We start from the raw sequence: 23577 nt of genomic DNA on the forward strand, positions 1-23577 counted from the left end.
TTCGGAATAATTTAGAAAGATGGAGGTCAAACCCGAGAGGGGACCATCACATAAGGCCGAAACATTTGAGACTCCTTTTAGTCGCCTCTTACGACAGGCAGTAATACCGCGGGCCTATTCTAACCCCCGAACCCGCAGGGGGGCCCCATGTCATTCAATCTGTACATCCAGCTTACAATAAAGAAACCCAAGAGGAATCTGAACAAGGAATTAAAGTTCAGAGTGATTAAACAGTAGCTTCAAGCTTTAGCCAATGGTATTGCGATTCTGCAAGAGACAGCAAAGTACATGGAAGATCAGTCTAATAGAGGTTATAAGATGGGCAGTAACAAATTGAATAAAGGGTAACTGAGTGCAGTTGACAGTCTTTTTGCGCATATGGCTCCACAGCCATTGTAAATTTCTTGGGGGATGTCATTTTCCTACACAGGCTGTTATTTTATTTTGAAAAAAAAAAAAATTTATTTCATAATTCAGTGATAAGCTAATTTTATCCCCTTGTGCAATTATCATACTAAATCACAGCAAAATTTGTGATGCACTTAGCATGATATATTCCATACATCTTTGAAGGTGTCCCTAATAAGGGTTTCGCACAGCTAAAGTAGGTGTAGACACAATTATCTTGAATGTGAAATGCATATAGGAAAAAAAAAAAAAAAAAGATATAACTATTTATGCAAGCCTCATATGAGTTCTATTACTCAGTCAGCATTCAACATGTTAAAATACATTATTGTCACTGTAAAAAGAACATGCACATAGCTTGGTCACTATCATAAAATCAAACTGAATGCATGTCAACTTTGGTTTTGGTTTTGTTTTGCTTTAGCGCAAAAAAACAACTGGGGTCACACGTGCCCAATTCAAAACTATAGTACGAGGGCAGTTCAATAAGTAATGCAACACATTTTTTTTCTCTGCCAATTTTGGTTGAAAAAACCGGAAATTTCTTGTGGAATGTTTTCAAACATTCCCGCTTCATCTCGTATAGCTTCATTGACTTCCGACAGGTGGCAGCGCTGTACGGAGCTGTTAAAATGGCGTCTGTAACGGATGTGCGTTGCAAACAACGGGCAGTGATCGAGTTTCTTTTGGCGGAAAACCAAGGCATCTCAGATATTCATAGGCGCTTGCAGAATGTCTACGGTGATCTGGCAGTGGACAAAAGCACGGTGAGTCGTTGGGCAAAGCATGTGTCATCATCGCCGCAAGGTCAAGCAAGACTGTCTGATCTCCCGCGTGCGGGCCGGCCGTGCACAGCTGTGACTCCTGCAATGGCGGAGCGTGCGAACACACTCGTTCGAGATGATCGACGGATCACCATCAAACAACTCAGTGCTCAACTTGACATCTCTGTTGGTAGTGCTGTCACAATTGTTCACCAGTTGGGATATTCAAAGGTTTGTTCCCGCTGGGTCCCTCGTTGTCTAACCGAACACCATAAAGAGCAAAGGAGAACCATCTGTGCGGAATTGCTTGCTCGTCATGTGGCTGAGGGTGACAATTTCTTGTCAAAGATCGTTACAGGCGATGAAACATGGGTTCATCACTTCAAACCTGAAACAAAACGGCAATCAATGGAGTGGCGCCACACCCACTCCCCTACCAAGAAAAAGTTTAAAGCCATACCCTCAGCCGGTAAAGTCATGGTTACAGTCTTCTGGGACGCTGAAGGGGTTATTCTGTTCGATGTCCTTCCCCATGGTCAAACGATCAACTCTGAAGTGTATTGTGCTACTCTTCAGAAATTGAAGAAACGACTTCACCGTGTTCGTAGGCACAAAAATCTGAACGAACTTCTCCTTCTTCATGACAACGCAAGACCTCACACAAGTCTTCGCACCCGAGAGGAGCTCACAAAACTTCAGTGGACTGTTCTTCCTCATGCACCCTACAGCCCCGATCTCGCGCCGTCGGATTTCCATATGTTTGGCCCAATGAAGGACGCAATCCGTGGGAGGCACTACGCGGATGATGAAGAAGTTATTGATGCAGTACGACGTTGGCTCTGACATCGACCAGTGGAATGGTACCGTGCAGGCATACAGGCCCTCATTTCAAGGTGGCGTAAGGCCGTAGCATTGAATGGAGATTACGTTGAAAAATAGTGTTGTGTAGCTAAAAGATTGGGGAATAACCTGGTGTATTTCAATGCTGAATAAAACAACCCCTGTTTCAGAAAAAAAATGTGTTGCATTACTTATTGAACTGCCCTCGTACAAAGACAGAGGAGGTGAAAAAAAAGACTATATGTCAGCCCCAACTGACATAACAGAAGACAGCTAAAAACAGGCACATGGAAAAAGGGCTAAAACAAGACGCCATACAGAATTGGAGGTCCAAAACTAAAAATTAAATGGACTTCGCCATATTACTTTGATGGATAAAAAGTAAAACATGGTTGACAGCTCACGCGTCATTTGCTAAAACAGCCAATAAATCAGACAGCAAACCCAAGCGGGAATGTAAGCGGTTAAAAAATGGACAGTCCGTCAGGAAGTAGCGGACTGTTAAAACTTGGGCGCAATGTGTACAAAGTGGTGGGGTAGCACCACTTATCAAATGAAGATGACTAAAACAGCAGTGCCCAATACACAGCCTACTTAAAATGACCTCTGCCTGGGGGAGGACTGAGAGGAGGTTGTCCAAGCCACTGGGAGAGGCTTAATAAGCTGGAGCTTGTTCCCGTGAAGTAAGGATCATTGGCGATGCCAAAGGGACACCACCTCCTGACAGATGGCAACACAGTGATCATCGGAGGGAATATAGGAACTCACAGGCTGAGGTACGAGAACTGCAACCTCGGCAGCAGCATCAGCAGCCTCATTTTCTGGCAGACCAACATGACCAGGAAACCACAGAAACATCACACTGGCTTCACCAAGAGTGAGCAAGTGACAGTTTTCCTGGACCCGTTGCACTAAGGGATGGGCTGTGTAGAGTGCACATAGACTTTGAAGGGTACTGAGTGATTCTGAGCAGAGGACAGAATCAAAAAGGCTGTGTCGCCAGATATACTCCGTGGTCTGATACAGGGTGAAGAGATTGGCTGTAAATACTGAGCAGTGTGCCGGAATCAGATATCGAAAAATACGGGTGCCAATGATGAAGGCACACCCGACCCCACAGTCAGTCCGAGAGCCATCAATGTACACAAAGGTACTCTCGCGAAATTCCATGCGAAGGTCATGAAACTGAAGGCTACAGACCAAGGCTGGAGTAGTGTCCTTAGGAAGCGAATGAAGGCCAAGGTTAACATGGGCCACTTCACGAAGCCAACATGATTAAGGAAAAGGTACAGGTAATGTGAAGTTAAGCCGCTGTAGCAAGAGCTGAAAGTGGACTCCAGGAGGTAACAGAAAAGAGGAATGTGCTCCATACTGGTGATCAAAGGAATCATCAAAGGAGGAGGGATAGGATGGGTGGCCACGCATGGCAAACTAATGGCGTGCATACCTGCTGAGAAGAAAGTCATATCGTTAGGGCAGTGGTAGTTCAGCAGTTTCAGCATACAGACTCTCAACTGGGCTAGTGTAAAAGGCGCCTGTGGCCAAACAGATGCTACGATGGTAGATAGTGTTGAGACGGCATAAGATGGATGGACGTGCAGATGCATAAACAAAGCACCCATAGTCGAGTCTCAAATGGACGAAGGACTGGTACAAATGGAGAAGGTTGGTTTGATCAGCATCCCAGGAAGTACCATTGAGGACATGTAGGACATTGAGGAACCACGTACAGTAAGACAAGGACCAAGAGAGTTTCCTATCGAGCATGAGCACCAGGAATTTTGTAGTTTCAACAAACGGAAAGGCAACAGGCCCAAGATGTAAAGATGGTGGGAGAAACCAATTCTGTCACCAGAAATTCATGCAGACGGTTTTGTCATTGAAAAAGTGAAAGCCACAGTCGATGCTCTAGGCATAAGACAATCAACACATCGCTGAAGGTGCCACTCAGTGAGGCAGGTCCATGGAGAACTGCAATAGATGGCAAAATCATCAGCAAAAAGGGAGCCGGAGATGCCCAGCGGGGAGACAGGCCATTGTAGGGTTGATGGCGACAGCTAAGAGGAAGACGCTCAGGATGGAACCCTGAGGCACACCATTTTTCTGGATAAAGGTGTCCAACAAGGCAGAACCCACACACATTTTGAAAACTCAGTCTTTTAAAAATGCCTGAAGGAAACAGGGCAGGCAACCACAGAAGCCCCATGTGTAAAAAGTACGATGGATACCGGTTCTCCAGCAGGTGTCATAGGCCTTCTCCAAATCAAAAAACATGGCCACAGTCTGGGATTTCCACAGAAAACCATTCATGATGTGGATGGACAAAGTAACGAGATGGTCAACTGCAGAACACTGCGCTCAAAACCCACACTGTGCATTCGTCAGTAAATTGCACGACTCGAGCTACCATACCAGCTGGACATGAATCATACATTCCATCACCTTGCAAACACAGCTGGTAAGAGAGATGGGGTGGTAGCTAGAAGGAAGGTTTTTGTCCTTACCAGGCTTAGGTATGGGTATGACAATGGCTTCACACCAGCATCCGGGAAATAAGCCCTCTGCCCAGATGCGGTTGTACGTGTTAAGCAGAAAGTGCATGCCCACAAGACAAAGGTGCTGCAACATCTGAATGTGGATGGCGAATGGCCCTGGGGCGGAGGATCAGGAGGAACTGGGAGCATGATCCAACTCCCTCATAGTAAAGGCGGCATTGTAGCATTCACAATTCCGAGCTTGAAACTTCCACAAAAAGGCGGTCCAAGGTGTTGAAGATAGCAACAGGGTCCACAAGGACATCATCTGCTACTGTCAGGCCGGAAATTGGGGAATGGATCTTGGTCCCAGAGAGCCGTCAGAGGTTGGCACACATGACAGAAGATGGAGTGGAACTGTTAAAAAAAACTAGTGAATGAAATCCAGCTACCTTTTTTGCTGTCCCAAAGAACGTGACGACACTTTGCACGCATCTGTTTATAATGAATGCAGTTTGCCATGGTAAGATGACAGTTAAAAATGCAGAGAGCATGTCTCCGTGTACAAATTGCGTCACGACATGCCTCAGTCCACCAAGGGACTGGGACATGAAATGGTAAAGAGGAAGTGCGAGGAACAGGACATTCTGCAGCAGTAAGGATAACATTTGTGAGATATTCCACCTGGCCATCTCAACTGCGGAAATCTTGTTCTTCGAAGGTCTCCAGGCAAGTGTAACGCTGCCAGTCAGCATTAGTAAGCTGACATTTGGGCGTGCACGCGGATGGGGTAGGAGTCAGCAACCAGATAGCACACGGGAAATGGTCACTTGAGTAGGTGTCAGAAAGAATGGACCACTCAAGATGATGGGCAAGCTAGGCAGTGCAGGATAGGTCCAAATGGGAATAGGTGTGCAAGGAGTCAGAAAGGAAAGTGAGTGCTCCAGAGTTAAGGCGGAAGAGGTTAGGTTCGTTGAGAAGGTCAGCCAAGAGGGCACCTCTCTGACAGATCCTGGGAGAACCCCAAAGAGGATGATGCGCATTACAGTGACTGAGTAGCAAAAATGGGGGAGGTAGCTGCCCAATAAGCTGAAGGAAGTCTGCCATGGTGACATCGAATGACAGATGGACATAAATGGTACAGAGGAAAGAAGTCAGGTGGGAAAGGAAAAGGCGGACTGCAACAGCTTGAAGATCAGTAATCAGGGAGATGGTTTGACTATGACTGTCATCCTGTATGAGCAGCATGATACCCCATTGAGATGGAATGCCGACCTCAGGGGAAGGTCAAAATGAATCAATAGGAAATGTGAAAGCTCAAAACAGTTGTGAGGGCGCAACTTCATTTCCTGAAGGCAGAGAACAAGGGGACGCTGTGATGCTAAAAGCAGCTGTAAATCCTCTTTGTGGGACCGAAGGCCGCGAACTTTCCATTGGAGGAGAGTCATGATGAGGAAGAGATGTGGGGGTGGCACCTCGGCAACTGCCGAGTGACCGCTGGTGAAGAGTCGCTACTACAGGGCACAGAAGCAGAAGGATCCTGCTCCGTGGGGTCCACAGAAGCATCAGCTTGCTTGTGCGGTCGGTCTGTGGAGTCCAACGTTGAAAAATGGTTGGCGGTGCACACCAGCAACACAGAGGCCGGCTGGGCAACACCGTCAAAGAGGATTCTCTTGAACCTTACTGGTTAGAGGAAGACACCGGTGTTGTTTGGCTGGAGGGATGGACGAAGTCTTCACAGGAGTACTCCTACTGTCCTCTCCGGCCTACCGGTTGTGTTGCTGGTGGCTTCGCCCCTTGAGGCAAGAGTCTGACGGCTTGTTGCACAGCTGGACGGGGGAGATAGCGACGCTACCTGGGCGATTTCACAACCTCAGAGCTGAATTGATGGTCGCACGTCTGCGTGGGCATGTCCTTCATGGAGCGAGGGGTAAAAAGAACAGAACTATTGGTGCCACACAGAAGAATGCTGGGTTTGTGAATAGCCAGTAACCTGTGAGCTACTGGGTAAGGCACTTTTTCCTTTACCCCGATCTCTTGGACAGCCCGCTCATCAAGATACACGGGACAATCCCGAGAGGAGATGGCATGGGCGCCATTGCACTTGATTAGGAGGTGGACAATCGCGATCGGGTGCATCCCTACCACACGTTACACATTCGACTGGATGTCAACAAGACGTTCTAGTGTGGTTCAAACGATGACACTGGTAGCAGCGCACCAGGTTCGGAATATATGGCCGGACTGTGATAATTTCATAGCCTGCTTTGATCTTGGATGGAAGCACCACTCTATCAAAGGTGAGAAAAAGAATGTGGGTGGGCACTAAGGAGGAATCTACCTATTTCATTACACGATGGATGGCAACGACACCCTGGTCAGAGAGGTAAGATTGAATTTTGGTCTTAGTTAGACCATCGAGCAGTCTGGTGTAAATTACACCACAGGAAGAACTCAAAGTTCTACGGACCCCGACACGAACAGGGTAGCCGTGGAGAAGCGAGACTTCAAGCAATTGTTGTGCTTGAGAATCAGAAGTAGTCTCCAAAAGCAAAGTGCCATTCCGTAAATGAGAGCAGGATTTCACAGGGCCAGCAATTGGATCAACACCTTTCTGAATAATAAATGGATTTACTGTGGCGAAGGACTGACTGTCTTCAGTACATAAGACCATGAGGAAACATGGTGCAGTGGGAATCATTGAATCATTGCCTCATTATGTTTATGTTTTGTAGACACCGATTGTGAAGATGGCAATTTGGGAAGGTTGCAGCTTAGGCGATCGCCCCTTCTGGGCCTGGCCAGTACCAGGGGGTACGTGCAAACCCTACCTGTCAACATGGGGCCGGTTATTCTGTGTTACCCAGTCGCCTGTTATGCGTCAGACGCATGGGCTGTCCTACAGGAGCGCACAGGGAGGAAGAAGAAAAAGAGGAACCTCAAATGCCAAAGTGGAGGAACGAGAGGAGAAGGGAAACAAGGAAAGGAAAATGGAGCGAAAAACATAGGTGAGACTGTTCTTACGTCAGTGACAGACAATGCAGAACATTCCCAATAATATCCCAGACATGTTCCAAAAGTGAGGGGGAAAAGAATAGCAAGAGCACAGACATAAAGCACATAAAGGAAAAAATGCTGCAAAGGCTGGGGCCCCATGGTAGCCAAGCACAAGCCCGATAAAGAGTGGCGAGCCTCCTAGGGGGCATGTCAGCTTTGACGATACAGTTGTGCTGTTGAGGTGTTTGATATGCATTCCATTTAATTTTATGACACTGACCATATCATGTGTATTTTCACTGTAATAGTAGCACTACTGTATTTTAATGTGTTGCATTTTACATACCCAATCCCAGCCCCCTGCCACAGGGATCATATATCCCACTGGAAGACCCAGATGCAGGACATCCCCAATCCTGTTATAGTACTGTCACAAGTGTGTCCTATCTCATCATAGGCTGGACCACCTGTGAAAGCAACCATGTCATCTCTGCTCCAATCATTGCTCAGCTTTGTATACTGGTATGACTACCAACCAGCTCTCTGCCAGGATGAATAGACACTGCCAAACTGTGCATAAGAACAGAGTGGATCACCCCATGGCAAAACAGACAGATGAACATAACATGCTTGCTTTTAATGGCCGCTTCACAACCCAGGCCATCTGAATCATCCCCTCCACCATCAACTTTTCTGAACTGAATAGTTGGCAGTATCCTTACAACACATTATCTGCTCCCGAAATTATCTCGGCCTCAATCTACGATAACCTAGTATCTCCACATCCTGCCCATCACTCCCAATTCATGTCCCTTCACCCTCACTGTGCTCACTGTCTGCCAATGTTTCCACCAACCTTTTCCACTTTCTGCAAGACATCGCTCTTCTCTCCCACACCCTTACTCTGCTATCCCTCCCTCTTTTCTATTCCACTCTGGACTGCTGCTTTCATTCAATGTAACAGTTGCAGTCTGACTAAAGTGGCCAGAGATAGCAATCGCGTGCGCCTCCTTGCATGAATGGGTGTGTATGTTTTCCTTCCTTTTCTGAAGATGGCTTTGGCTGAAAGCTTTGTATGTAACAGTCTTTTTGTGGAGCTTGCATGCAACTCAATGTTGCATCTTTACACTGAGAAGAAATCTGTCCTTTTCACAGTTTTTGATATTCCAACCTGGAGCGTTTACCTAAATATCTGATCTTCAGAGACATTATGCATAAAATAAAAATTTCTATAAATGTTTTGAAATGTGTATTTCGCATTCAATTTATATTATTCATTAAGCGAGTTTCATAAGTGGCATAAATCGCCCTTTCAAGAATAAAAATGAGTAGCTCACTTACTTTGGGTTACTCAGGGTCTGAGGAGTCTGCACAGTGACATTATCGATTATGTAATTTAATATTTCTTGTTGGCAAAATATTATTGCTTCAATCATCTTCTTTGGTGGAAAAGCATCCTAAAACAAATAAAAATATGGTGCATAAATGAGAGGCCATAAAACATGCATTATCAATGACATTATAACATTCAGTGTCAGCTGTCAGTCCCTGCACCAATCATTGATCCACTGCAGCTCTTCTTGCATTTCATACAGTCTTTTGGTGCTGCAGCCTTCCTGTATACAACAGTAATGTTCAGAAACAGCCTCATAAAATTATTTTGCATTATTTACTAGACAATTTATACATGTAGTGCACAGCAACAGTCCCACAATAGTATTTTGAGGCATGCCAAAAGTTATTTTTACATGCATGTTACGTGGAGCAAAAGTGACAATATTTGGTGGGACATATAATGCGAAGGCAAAAAGAGTGTCTCTACAGCTAATTGTAAGAACCCTATGAGAGAGGAGACTATGCTTTCCCATTGGTAAAACATCTTTTCCATGTATTTACGGCACCAAAATAAAAAATCTGTTTCGGTATGTCCGTGACTTTTGGAACTAACATGTTGGTAACTTGCTCCCACAATATTTTGGTGTAGAGTCTTCTGGCAACTTTCATGCGTTTACTGACAAAAGTATACTGAGCTCCTCCTTTATTAGATAATCTATACACCAGGAAAGTTTTAAATGCCACATCTGTGTTGTACATTCAATAGTTCCCCAGTATGATGGTAAACTTAAACACAGTGAATAACACATGATCTTCCAGGGCAGTGAAATTTTACCTACAGATTTATTTATTCAATTTATTTATTGTCATAAGTCATTTGAACTGTTACCTAGACTGTAAAAGATATTATGGCTCAAGTCTAGATCAGGAGTAATGGTAGTCATGGCGGTGTTTGTCTACTGTTCACAGGTTGGCAACGCATCAGTTTCACATAGCCAATGGGGCGACACTTTCACATAAACGACAAGAGGTGAGAAAAGAGATAATGAATTTCTAGCACTGAAATAGAAATTAGAAACCATTCCTTCCTTCACAGTTGTCATAAATATTTGACTATTTCCAAACATGTCGCAAGCTGTGAGACTGTGGTTAGGTTGGTAACCAATAGCACAACTTCAATTGCAGCAGCCAAATAATTGTGACAAGCAATATTATAAATTGTACTGAAGCTTGGCATGCAGCAGTGAAATCTATAATCCTGCTTGTCACAAATATTCAGCTATTTTTTACTGTATATGTCATGACTTCAATGGGTGTGATTATGATGCTACCCAAGAACAAAGAGTAATATAATTTTTGTTGTCACAATTATTTGACTGAATTTTCTGAATACGAAACAAATTACAAGGATGTGGTTAGTTTGAAACATGACCATTTGGTTGAGAGTTGGCGAAGTCAACAAATATATAAGCTAAAATACCTGGTTTGCTGACAGACTGAACTGTAGCTTAGCCAGAGGCCTAGGTTAGGAGGAATATGACAGTTTTACTCACAAAATTTAAATATAGGATCGTTGTCGTCACATATATTTGTTTCTTCTGAATATGTCATGAATTACGAGGTCGTGGGTAGGTCGGGACCTAACAGTACAGCTTAAATTAAATTGTTAATTTTTGTTGTTAAAATATTTGCCTGTTTCTTCCGAATGTGTTATGATGTTGGAGGTTGTTATACACTGACAAGAGAACGTGAATATTCCTTCAAAACACATCTTCCATTCACTGACCTCTCACTGGCTTCACACATACTCTTTCCTCTCCTCAAGGTAAGCACTGACAACATTCTGCACAAAACACATTAGTAGTACAACACTGGCTCTGATCTAGGCTTTTTCTAGTTATCACATTGAAAGCACTTACTAATTGCAGTTCATTTTATAATTATCACATCACAAAGCCCATCTTGATTCAGTATACACATATTGATAAAATTATGTAATAATTAATATTAATATTAACTCAATAAAAATATTATTTTGTTTTTGTTTGCAGCTTTTTATGAAAACTCAAATGTGTAACAAATGAGAATTAGGAAAGGTACTAAATTAACAATGGTGACTGATTTTCAGAAAAGGAAGTAACAAAGATTGGAAAGATAAAAACTGTACAGTGTTCCATAAACAATGTAGTTCCGGGACAGTGGTCCTGAAAAAAACATCAAGAGTTTTGTTTCCAGACAGGCCTCGTACTGCACAGATATATAGCCTCCAAGAGACTGGACACTCTGTTCTTAGCACCTGACATCTACGTTTATGTCTATAGACTTTTTTGGGTATCCTTTTGATATACAGTAATTGGGCATGATCTCTTTCACATGTCCTTCGTAGGTACAATACCTGGAGAGCAAGTGTAGCAGCACTGGCAGCAGGGGGATGAGTGTCATACTGTGCAGTGAACCATGGACCAGCGAGCTGCCGAAGGTGCGGAGCCAAGTTGCGGCGGGCGGCCCGAACAATAGCACGCTGTGCTACGTGTGCAGCTTCCCTCACGCGGTGTTCAGGGTCTTGCACCAGCTGGCAAAACAGGCGAGCCCAGCAAGGGAGCAAGACTTTGACCGCCTCAGCTGAATCTCCTGCTGATACCAACTGTGTGAACTCCTGTAAAGCCTAAAATGCCATACAAACACAATTGGTTTGAAAATCACATAGCAGTTACTAGAGCATTATACTACACACATTTCAAAGCTGTAGATTTTGAGATACTACAGTACAGACTGTTCATCATTTCCCGAGGAGAGATACATCAACTTATCCTGATAATCTGAAGAGCCTAATTCAACCTAAGACAATACACACTAAAAACTGATATTTTAATCAATGATCTTTAAGTATGGCTGAGTGAGAAATAGGAGGAAATGTACGTTATATGAGATTCTGAAGGTAACTAGGGATAAAATACTGAGAGCAAAATATTATCTACAGCTTGTACAGAAATGAGACTGTAGTTATAAGAGTCAAATAACATGAAAGGGAGGCAGTAATTGAGAATGGAGTGAGAGATGTTATTCAATCAGTACACAGAGAAAGTAGTAAAAGAAAATAAGGAAAATTTGGAAAGGAAATTAAAATTTTAGAGAGAAGAAATAAAAACTTTTAAGGAAATTTTGTCAGAGTTGGCAAACAACTTGGCAGATTAACTGAATGCAATGAATATTATTTCTGAAAAGTGGTGATCCACAGATACAATACGTTTCATGAAGGCATATTTATATAGCTGTATCATCAGTTACTGTCAAAAAATTTATTTAGTTACATCATCAGCTGCTGTCAGAAACTTAAGTCGCTGTTAGTTTCAGTCTGCTAAAACTGCACTTAAGGTGTTGACGGCCTTTGTGTTGCATGCTGCAGTTAGTAACTGTTCGCACAGAGAATTATGGGAAGTGAACACAATACATTATGATTCAGATGATTAGACAAGATGGCAGAACCAATGAGAAACTAGTGATCATAATGCGGAGTCTATCCAATTACGTGGTGGCATAATGGAATGTATTGTGTGGAATGCTGTCATATAAAACAAAATATTCTGTACAATTTAAACTGTACCCTTAGGTTCCTGCGTAAGCACAACCTCAACATTTAGAAAATACCCCACAGAGTTTTCAAAATAACCACCAGGCTATGTTACAGATCAGTCCATCGCCACAGCCAGTTTTCCTCCTGTCATATTTATTGGCTTCACCAACTCTCAACCAAACTACACACTTCAAGAAATCCTGTCCTATTCTGAGAAACATACAATACAAAACACACATTTGAAAACCAATAATCAACTTTATACTCCATAACAGCCACGTCAATAATTGTCAATCTCATGGTACCCACGCAGAAAACAAAATTAATTAGGCCTAAATCATATCTTCCCACAAAAGAAATCATTGGATTCGGCAATTCTCACTGATTTCTGTATACAATAAGCCAATTGGCTATAGTCAAAAGAAACAAATTTCTCACAGCAGCATGCAGCAGAAGAGCTGACACCATAAGTGCACTTTAACCTTTTGGTCTATGCATGGACCATCTTCTGGTACTGGCTAAAAAATTGATATAGTATTTTGCTTTCTGATATGTTACATATCACTACCTTAATATTACGTTAAATGGGAAAGCATGAGTGTTGTTATTACACATCATAAGTACACTATTGCTATCTGGAAACATGCGTATTTGTGTTATAAAAACCTCCCAATGTTACTCTTAAGATGTTCACATTGCAACCCTGCCGAAAACTTCATTCTTGGAAGATGAAAAACACATTCATCTTGTCTGCAGGCTATTCTTTTGCAGATGCAATACATAACTCCACATACAGAGTGCTCCTTAACTACCATTAAAATGAGAACAGACTTTTCTGTTACATATGTGGTAAAATTCACCTGGACTGTAGGTATTAGATCAAGAGGTGGGTTTCATTCTGTGTTCACTGACCAAGTCTCATGCTGCCTTGCAGGGATGGTGAGCTTTTTCGATGAATATAACAGTGAACATATTTGTCAATACTGGTTTCTGCAGATTACATGCACTATGTCAGTAGACAGTTTACTGAGATAGATGTCTCACAAGCTGATCACTGAAGTGTAGCTCTACTGTGGTTGCTCCAAATGAATCACTGTTTCCCCGTCTCTTCTAATGTCATTTCCAATTATTTGAACACAATATCTTCATATAGCTCTCAATATAACTTTTCTCTCCTTCTTATTACACTATTTCCTCTCTGTGACACCTTTTCTGACTTTGGTTTACTCATTGATCTTTTACAGAAAATTGTGCCTGTTATGCTTTGGCATTTCTGATCAGTTCAAATCTCACATAAACTGGAACACACATACCAGGAAATTGTTAAAAATCATAAAGAGAGAGAAAAACTGGACAATATTTGTCTTATGGAGGTGCAACTCTAAATACTTTGGTTAAAAACACTTAAAACAGAATACAGCAATCCCAGCTTTGTGGAACAACATGCTCCTTCTTTGGCAAGGAGAGAGAAATTGGTTCGAGATGTAGAAAAGGGGGCAGGTCACTTAGACTACAGATAAAACGGGAAGGTGTCAACTGAAATGTACCAATACCAGATGTCAGATTTGTACCGTGGCACAATGATGATGTGACATATGACGTCATATATTGCAAATGGGAAACGAACAGAACGCTGACTATCTTGTGTGTGTATCTATATCATTTTTTTGGAAAGTCAGTTATGGTGACAGACTGATCCGAAGTATAGTGCAAAGTATAAGTTAGGTTGAAAGGTAACAGTTTGGTTGTCAGTTGGTGAAGTGGTATATAAGATTTCAGTTAATTGTGAGAATTACCTGTTATAAAGAGGAACAAGAATCTTTGCAAACCCCTCTTCCCTCCTTGAATAAGGTATAATGCGAGTTAGAGAATATTGTTTTATCATATGTTATTTACACCAGATCCTTCCCTTATGTTTCTCACTTTTTAACATTTTAGCTCTTACCTACTTAACAGCCATCAAATAACACTCTCAAACATATTTCTTCTGGTTAAATTTACTTCCCTCTTCTTTCCCCTCTATATTAACTGTTGGACAACGGACTGCATCAATAACAATTAAACCCATCATCTCTCATGGTTGCCAAATTCTGAGTGCAACAATTCAAAAAGTGTGCAACAATTCACAAAGCAACCACTCCGATTTGTGTCCAATAGATACAATGGTGTAATATCTGAAGCAGCAGCTGACAAGAAAACATGAATGAGAAACAAATTTTAATTCACTCAGCCAAAAGGGTGCATACAAGCTCAAGACTGCCACTCAGTGGAATTTTACACACAAGATTGGTGAGTAATATTTACATACAAAATAAACAATGGAATTAGTGAACAGTGTGACAGACTTGGAGTAATATTCATCAGCCCAAAGAGACAGAAAAATTGGACAATATTTGTCTTACGGAGGTGCAACTCTAAATACTTTGGTTAAAAACACTTAAAACAGAAAACAGCAATCTCAATTTTGTGGAACAACATGTTCCTTCTCTGGCAAACAAATTTCTAAGTGAGAAATGTCTGAGAAGGGATGGCATGCACTTAAATAGACTAGGCACAATGACTTTCAGTAAAATGCTCATGGATATATATGTAAAATAATTTTAAAAAAAGGGGAAACTGAGATGGTCCTAAGAGGGTGATAATTCAAAAATATTTCTTGAAAATAAAAAACATGAATATAATTGGAATGATGAAGCACTTAAACCAATTCACAGAGAGAAGAGGAAATGCTATATGGCGGGTGATGGAGCCCCTTAGGGAAATAGCGTACAGGGCTGGAAAGAATTCCAACGTGCACTCGATTTGTCTGCCAGGGGGCCTCATCCAAGATGCGGCCTTGCCTGCGGCTATCGAGCGTACAGTGTACAGTCATCTGCAAGCAGTTGCTCACATCGGCACCAATGATGCCTGTCGCTTGGGTTCTGAGGTGATCCTCAGTTCGTACAGGCGGCTGCGGATTTGGTGAAGACCGCTGGCCTCGCAAGCAGGGTGCAAGCAGAGCTCTTTATTTGCAGCATCGTTCCCAGAGTGGATCGGGGTCCTTTGGTTTGGAGCCGAGTGGAGGGTCTCAACCAGAGGCTTCGTCAACTCTGTGACGGTCTTGGCTGCGGATTTCTAGACTTGCGCTACTGGGTGGGGAATTGTAGGACACCCCTAGATAGGTCAGGGGTGCACTACACAAAGAAAGTGGCTACTCGGGTAGCAGAGTACTTGTGGCGTGCACATGGGGTTTTTTTAGGCTAGGCAGTAGTGCGAGGTGTCCTGATGAACACTCACCAGTCGACGTGCAGGCAGGGAAATCAGGACCCGCTCAGTGTAAAGACACTTCAGCTATCAAGATATTAGCAGTAAATTTTCAGAGTGTTTGGAATAAAGTTCCTGAATTTACTGCCCTCCAGGAAGCGTGTGGCGTGCAAATTATTCTCGGGTCTGAGACCTGGCTGAACCCTGAGATAGGAAGTTCTGAAATATTTAGTGACGGTTGGAACATGTATCGGAAAGACAGATTAGACACCATAGGAGGTGGTGTCTTCACTGCAGTTGACAAAAATATTGTGTCTACTGAGGTCGAAGTAGAGATTGAGTGTGAAGTTATCTGGACACGTTTTAACAGGACTAGGAGAAATAAAGTTAATTGTTGGGTGTTATTACCGGCCACCAGGTTCCACCATGACAGTTCTAGAATCATTCAAAGGGAGTCTACACTCTGTATCGCAGAAGTACCCGGATCATGCTATATTAGTCGGAGGAGACTTCAACCTACCTAGTATAGACTGGGATGTCTATGGATTCCTTACAGGTGGTACAGACAAGCCGTTGCATGAATTACTTTTGAACATATTATCCAAAAACTGTCTTGAGCAGCTAAATTGACAGCCAATGCGTAATGGAAATATTTTGGATCTGGTAGCCACGAACAGACTAGACCTCATTGACGGTGTCAGTGTTGAGACAGGGATTAGTGATCATGATGTTGTCATTACGACTGTGGTTACGAAAGTTAAAAAGTCGGTCAAGAAGGCTAGGAGAGTATTCTTACTAGAAAGAGCAGATAAGCAGTTGTCTGTATCCCACTTAGTAAATGAATCGACTTCATTTACTTCTGGTACGATGGACGTGGAAGAATTATGGGCAAATTTTAAACACATTGTAAATCACGCATTGGAGAAGCATGTGCCAAAAAAGTGAGTTACGGATGGAAAAGACCCACCGTGGTTTAACAGCGCAATTCAGAGAATGCTCAGTAAGCAAAGACAGATGCGCTTGCGGTACAAGAAAGATTGGGAGAATGAGGGCAGGCAAAAGTTAGTAGAGATTCGTGCTGATGTAAAAAGAGCGACGTGCGAAGCATACAACCACTACCACCGTCATACCTTAGCAAAAGATCTTGTTGAAAACCCAAGGAAATTCTGGTCTTAGGTAAAATCGGTAAGCGGGTTGAAGGCTTCCATCCAGTCACTCGCTGATCAATCTAGCCTGGCAACGGAAGACAGCAAAACGAAAGCTGAAATTTTAAATCTAGCATTTGAGAAATCTTCCACGCAGGAGGATCGTACAAACGTACCGCTGTTTGAGCCTCGTACAGATTCCCGTATGGAGGACATAGTGATAGACATCCCTGGGTTTGTGAAGCAGCTGAATGGGTTGAAAATAAATAAATCACCAGGTCCTGATGGGATTTCAATTTGGTTTTACAGAGAGTACTCTACTGCATTGGCTCCTTACTTAGCTTCCATTTATCGTGAATCTCTTGCCCAACGTAAAGTCCCGAACGACTGGAAAAAAGCGCAGATGACGCCTGTATATAAGAAGGGTAGAAGGACGGATCCTCAAAATTATAGACCAATATCCTTAACATCAGTTTGTTGCAGGATTCTTGAACATATTCTCAGTTCAAATATAATGAATTTCCTTGATACAGAGAAGTTGCTGTCCATGCGTCAGCATGGCTTTAGAAAGCATCACTCCTGCGAAACGCAACTCGCCCTTTTTTTCACATGATATTTGTGAACCATGGATGAAGGGTATCAGATGGATACCATATTCCTTGACTTCCAGAAAGCATTTAACTCGATGCCCCACTGCAGACTCCTAACTAAGGTACGAGCATATGGGATTGGTTCCCAATTATGTGAGTGGCTCGAAGACTTTAAGTAATAGAACCCAGTACGTTGTCCTCGATGGTGAGTGTTCCTTGGAGGTAAGGGTATCATCTGGAGTGCCCAAAGGAAGTGCGGTAGGTCCGCTGTTGTTTTCTATCTACATAAATGATCTTTTGGATAGGGTGGATAGCAATGTGCGGCTGTTTGCTGATGATGCTGTGGTGTACGGGAAGGTGTCGTCATTGAGTGACTGTAGGAGGATACAAGATGACTTGGACAGGATTTGTAATTGGTTTAAAGAATGGCAGCTAACTATAAATATAGATAAATGTAAATTAATGCAGATGAATAGGAAAAAGAATCCCGTAATGTTTGAATACTCCATTAGTAGTGTAGCGCCTGACACAGTCATGTCGATTAAATATTTGGGAGTAACATTGCAGAGCGATATGAATTGGGACAAGCATGTAATGGCAGTTGTGGGGAAGGTGGATAGTCATCTTCGGTTCATTGGTAGAATTTTGGGAAGATGTGGTTCATCTGTAAAGGAGACCACTTATAAAACACTAATACAACCTATTCTTGAGTACTGCTCGAGCGTTTGGGATCCCTATCAGATCGGATTGAGGGAGGACATAGAAGCAATTCAGAGGCAGGCTGCTAAATTTGTTACTGGTAGGTTTGATCATCACGCGAGTGTTACGGAAATGCTTCAGGAACTCGGGTGGGAGTCTCTGGAGGAAAGGAGGCATTCTTTTCGTGAATCGCTACTGCGGAAATTTAGAGAACCAGCATTTGAGGCTGACTGCAGTACAATTTTACTGCTGCCAATTTATATTTCGCGGAAAGACCACAATGATAAGATATGAGAGATTAGGGCTCATACAGAGGCATACAGGCAGTCATTTTTCCCTCGTTCTGTTTGGGAGTGGAACAGGGACATAAGATGCTAGTTGTGGTACGAGGTACCCTCCGCCATGCACCGTATGGCGGATTGCGGAGTATGTATGTAGATGTAGTAATAATAAATTAACAATTGTTCACCTAAATATTCAGTGTCTAACAAATAAAGTGCAACAGCTAGAGGTTTAGCTCGAGGTCACAGACAGTTCTGTTGCTTGTATGACTGGTTTGAACAATCAGAAATTAAGAAACTTCCTGGCAGATTAAAACTGTGTGCCCGACCGAGATTCGAACTCGGGACCTTTGCATTTCGCGGGCAAGTGCTCTACCATCTGAGCTACCGAAGCACGACTCACGCCCGGTACTCACAGCTTTACTTCTGCCAGTATCTCGTCTCATTCTGGAAACATCCCCCAGGCTGTGGCTAAGCCATGTCTCCGTAATATCCTTTCTTTCAGGAGTGCTAGTTCTGCAAGTTTCGCAGGAGAGCTTCTGTAAAGTTTGGAAGGTAGGAGACGAGATACTGGCAGAAGTAAAGCTGTGAGTACTGGGCGTGAGTCGTGCTTCGGTAGCTCAGATGGTAGAGCACTTGCCCGCGAAAGGCAAAGGTCCCAAGTTCGAGTCTCTGTCGGGCACACAGTTTTAATCTGCCAGGAAGTTTCATATCAGCGCACACTCCGCCGCAGAGTGAAAATCTCATTCTGGAATCAGAAATTAATTATGTAGTCTTAAAGTTTTACAATTTAGCATGTTCATATAGCAGAATATCTAGAGAGTATGGAGGCTGTTGTATTTACTGTATATGAAACAAAATTATCAATTTAATGTCAGAAGCGATCTCTGGGAAATAGTGAAGAGAAGCATTTTGAGTTCACAGTAATAGAATTAAGGGACCAATATAAATGTACAAAATACACTATTTTATTATTAAACATTTTGGTAGGTGACTGCCAACAGTCGTTAAGTAATGCATTAAATGCATATTTAATGATTATACAGATCTCTTAGTGGACATACAAATATCTTTTTGTCACAACTAAATCGAATTATTGATATGATATCCACTCCAAAGGAGTGATAGGTGAGTGCAACAAATGGTCAGTTGTGAAAGCTGTAAAATATTTACACAGAATTCATACAAAATGTTCCAAAATAATTAAAAAAACTGTCAACAGATGGTGCTGTACACTGTGCAGCTCATAAAGTATCAGCGTGCATAATGGAACTCATTCTCTGCAAGCAGTCTTTGCAATTACATCACAATTTTTTTGAAATTTCCACCACTCAAAATACAGAGGTGATGCAAACAAACAATGAAATTTGTCATCATACCCTGTAATGTCTCAACCGCAAGGGTTTCAGATGCCACACAGATCACTGATACAAGTTTATTAAGCAACCATGGACCTTACCGTTGGTGGGGAGGCTTGCGTGCCTCAGCGATTCAGATAGCCGTACCATAGGTACAACCACAACGGAGGGGTATCTGATGAGAGGCCAGACAAACGTGTGGTTCCTGAAGAGGGGCAGCAGCCTTTTCAGTAGTTGCAGGGGCAACAGTCTGGATGATTGACTGATCTGGCCTTGTAACAATAACCAAAACGGCCTTGCTGTGCTGGTACTGCGAACGGCTGAAAGCAAGGGGAAACTACAGCCGTAATTTTTCCCGAGAGCATGCAGCTTTCCTGTATCTCCGGGTGGGGACTACTCAAGAGGATGTCGTTATCAGGAGAAAGAAAACTGGCATTCTACGGATCAGAGCGTGGAATGTCAGATCCCTTAATCGGGCAGGTAGGTTAGAAAATTTAAAAAGGGAAATGGATAGGTTAAAGTTAGATGTAGTGGGAATTAGTGAAGTTCGGTGGCAGGAGGAACAAGACCTCTGGTCAGGTGACTAAAGGGTTATAAACACAAAATCAAACAGGGGTAATGCAGGAGTAGGTTTAATAATGAATAGGAAAATAGGAATGCGAGTAAGCTACTACAAACAGCACAGCGAACGCATTGTTGTGGCCAAGATAGATACGAAGCCCACACCTATTACAGTAGTACAAGTTTATATGCCAACTAGCTCTGCAGATGACGAAGAAATGTATGATGAAATAAAAGAAATTATTCAGACAGTGAAGGGAGACGAAAATTTAATAGTCATGGGTGAGTGGAATTCGAGTGTAGGAAAAGGGAGAGAAGGAAACGTAGTAGCTGAATATGGATTGGGGCTAAGGAATGAAAGAGTAAGCCGCCTGGTAGAATTTTGCACAGAGCACAACATAATCATAGCTAACACTTGGTTTAAGAATCATGAAAGAAGGTTGTATACATGGAAGAACCCTGGAGATACTAAAAGGTATCAGATAGATTATATAATGGTAAGACAGAGATTTAGGAACCAGGTTTTAAATTGTAAGAAATTTCCAGGGGCAGATGTAGACTCTGACCACAATCTATTGGTTATGACCTGTAGATTAAAACTGAAGAAACTGCAAAAAGGTGGGAATTTAAGGAGATGGGACCTGGATAAACTGACTAAACCAGAGGTTGTACAGAGTTTCAAGGAGAGCATAAGGGAACAATTGACAGGAATGGGGGAAAGAAATACAGTAGAAGAAGAATGGGTAGCTTTAAGGGATGAAGTAGTGAAGGCAGCAGAGGATCAAGTAGGTAAAAAGACGAGGGCTAGTAGAAATCCTTGGGTAACAGAAGAAATATTGAATTTAATTGATGAAAGGAGAAAATATAAAAATGCAGTAAATGAAGCAGGCAAAAAGGAATACAAACGTCTCAAAAATGAGATTGACAGGAAGGGCAAAATGGTTAAGCAGGGATGGCTAGAGGACAAATGTAAGGATGTAGAGGCTTATCTCACTAGAGGTAAGATAGATACTGCCTACAGGAAAATTAAAGAGACCTTGGGAGAAAAGAGAACCACTTGGATGAACATCAAGAGTTCAGATGGAAACCCAGTTCTAAGCAAAGAAGGGAAAGCAGAAAGGTGGAAGGAGTATATACAGGGTCTATACAAGGGCGATGTACTTGAGGACGATATTATGGAAATGGGAGAGGATGTAGATGAAGATGAAATGGGAGATATGATACCGAGTGAAGAGTTTGACAGAGCACTGAAAGACCTGAGTCGGAACAAGGACCCCGGAGTAGACAACATTCCATTGGAGCTACTGACGGCCTTGGGAGAGCCAGTCCTGACAAAACTCTACCATCTGGTGAGCAAGATGTATGAAACAGGCGAAATACCCTCAGGCTTCAAGAAGAATATAATAATTCCAATCCCAAAGAAAGCAGGTGTTGACAGATGTGAAAATTACCGAACAATCAGTTTAATAAGCCACAGCTGCAAAATACTAACATGAATTCTTTACAGACGAATGGAAAAACTAGTAGAAGCCGACCTCAGGCAAGATCAGTTTGGATTCCGTAGAAACACTGGAACACGTGAGGCAATACTGACCTTACGACTTATCTTAGAAGAAAGATTAAGGAAAGGCAAACCTACGTTTCTAGCAGCTGTAGACTTAGAGAAAGCTTTTGACAATGTTGACTGGAATACTCTCTTTCAAATTCTAAAGGTGGCAGGGGTAAAATACAGGGAGCGAAAGGCTATTTACAATTTGTACAGAAACCAGATGGCAGTTATAAGAGTTGAGGGACATGAAAGGGAAGCAGTGGTTGGGAAGGGAGTAAGACAGGGTTGTAGCCTCTCCCCGATGTTATTCAATCTGTATATTGAGCAAGCAGTAAAGGAAACAAAAGAAAAATTCGGAGTATGTATTAAAATCCAGGGAAAAGAAATAAAAACTTTGAGGTTCGCCGATGACATTGTAATTCTGTCAGAGACAGCAAAGGACTTGGAAGAGCAGTTGAATGGAATGGACAGTGTCTTGAAAGGAGGATATAAGATGAACATCAACAAAAGCAAAACGAGGATAATGGAATGTAGTCGAATTAAGTCGGGTGACGCTGAGGGAATTAGATTAGGAAATGAGACACTTAAAGTAGTAAAGGAGTTTTGCTATTTGGGGAGCAAAATAACTGATGATGGTCAAAGTAGAGAGGATATAAAATGTAGACTGGCAATGGCAAGGAAAGTGTTTCTGAAGAAGAGAAATTTGTTAACATCGAGTATAGATTTAAGTGTCAGGAATTCATTTCTGAAAGTATTTGTATGGAGTGTAGCCATGTATGGAAGTGAAACTTGGACGATAAATAGTTTGGACAAGAAGAGAATAGAAGCTTTTGAAATGTGGTGCTACAGAAGAATGCTGAAGATTAGATGGGTAGATCACAAACTAATGAGGAAGTATTGAATAGGATTGGGGAGAAGAGAAGTTTGTGGCACAACTTGACCAGAAGAAGGGATTGGTTGGTAGGACATGTTCTGAGGCATCAAGGGATCACCAATTTAGTATTGGAGGGCAGCGTGGAGTGTAAAAATCGTAGAGGGAGACCAAGAGATGAATACACCAAGCAGATTGAGAAGGATGTAGGTTGCAGTAGGTACTGGGAGATGAAGAAGCTTGCACAGGATAGAGTAGCATGGAGAGCTGCATCAAACCAGTCTCAGGACTGAAGACCACAACAACAACAACAAGCAAGGTGGACTGGCTCCGGTAGACAGCACCTTTCAATGTGCCCCACTGAAAGGTGTCACAAGGAGTCAGATAAGGCAAATGTGGAGGCTGATCCATCCCTGCACCAGTAAATTTGCAATAATCCAACACAATGGCTCTATTCATGAAGCACTCATCAAGAAAGTGTAACAACTGTCCCGTGCGATGTGGTCTGGCTGGCTCCATCTTACACTGACCAATTGGTGTCTGATTCATCTTCCAATGCTAGCAGTGTGACAACAAACTATTCCAAAATCTACATCTACATCTACACCCATATTCCGCAAGCCACCTGACAGTGTGTGGCGGAGGGTGTCTCGAGTACCTCTATCGGTTCTCCCTTCTATTCCAGCCTCATATTGTTCGTGGAAAGAAAGATTGTTGGTATGCCTCTGTGTGGGCTCTACTCTCTTTGATTTTATCCGCATGGTCTCTTCATGAGATATACGTAAGAGGGAGCAATATACTGCTTGACTCCTCGGTGAAGGTATGTTCTCAAAACTAGAACAAAAGCTCGTACCGAGCTACTGAGCGTCTCTCTTGCAGAGACTTCCA

The 23577-nt window shown here is 42.6% G+C and overlaps 1 protein-coding gene across 1 annotated transcript in view; it reads right to left on the minus strand.

The window, feature by feature from the left end:
* The window catches only part of LOC126092275 (E3 ubiquitin-protein ligase listerin), a 156564-nt gene that overhangs the window by 128607 nt on the left and 4380 nt on the right, over positions 1 to 23577 (minus strand). The window contains exons 3-4 of the mRNA XM_049907795.1: positions 11214 to 11483; positions 8825 to 8940 (exon numbers count right to left, since the gene is read on the minus strand). Coding sequence (XP_049763752.1) covers positions 8825 to 8940; positions 11214 to 11483 — 386 coding nt within the window. The remainder of the gene's footprint in view (positions 1 to 8824; positions 8941 to 11213; positions 11484 to 23577) is intronic.

This window comes from Schistocerca cancellata, chromosome 1, assembly GCF_023864275.1.
Source record: "Schistocerca cancellata isolate TAMUIC-IGC-003103 chromosome 1, iqSchCanc2.1, whole genome shotgun sequence".
Classification (NCBI taxonomy): domain Eukaryota; kingdom Metazoa; phylum Arthropoda; class Insecta; order Orthoptera; family Acrididae; genus Schistocerca; species Schistocerca cancellata.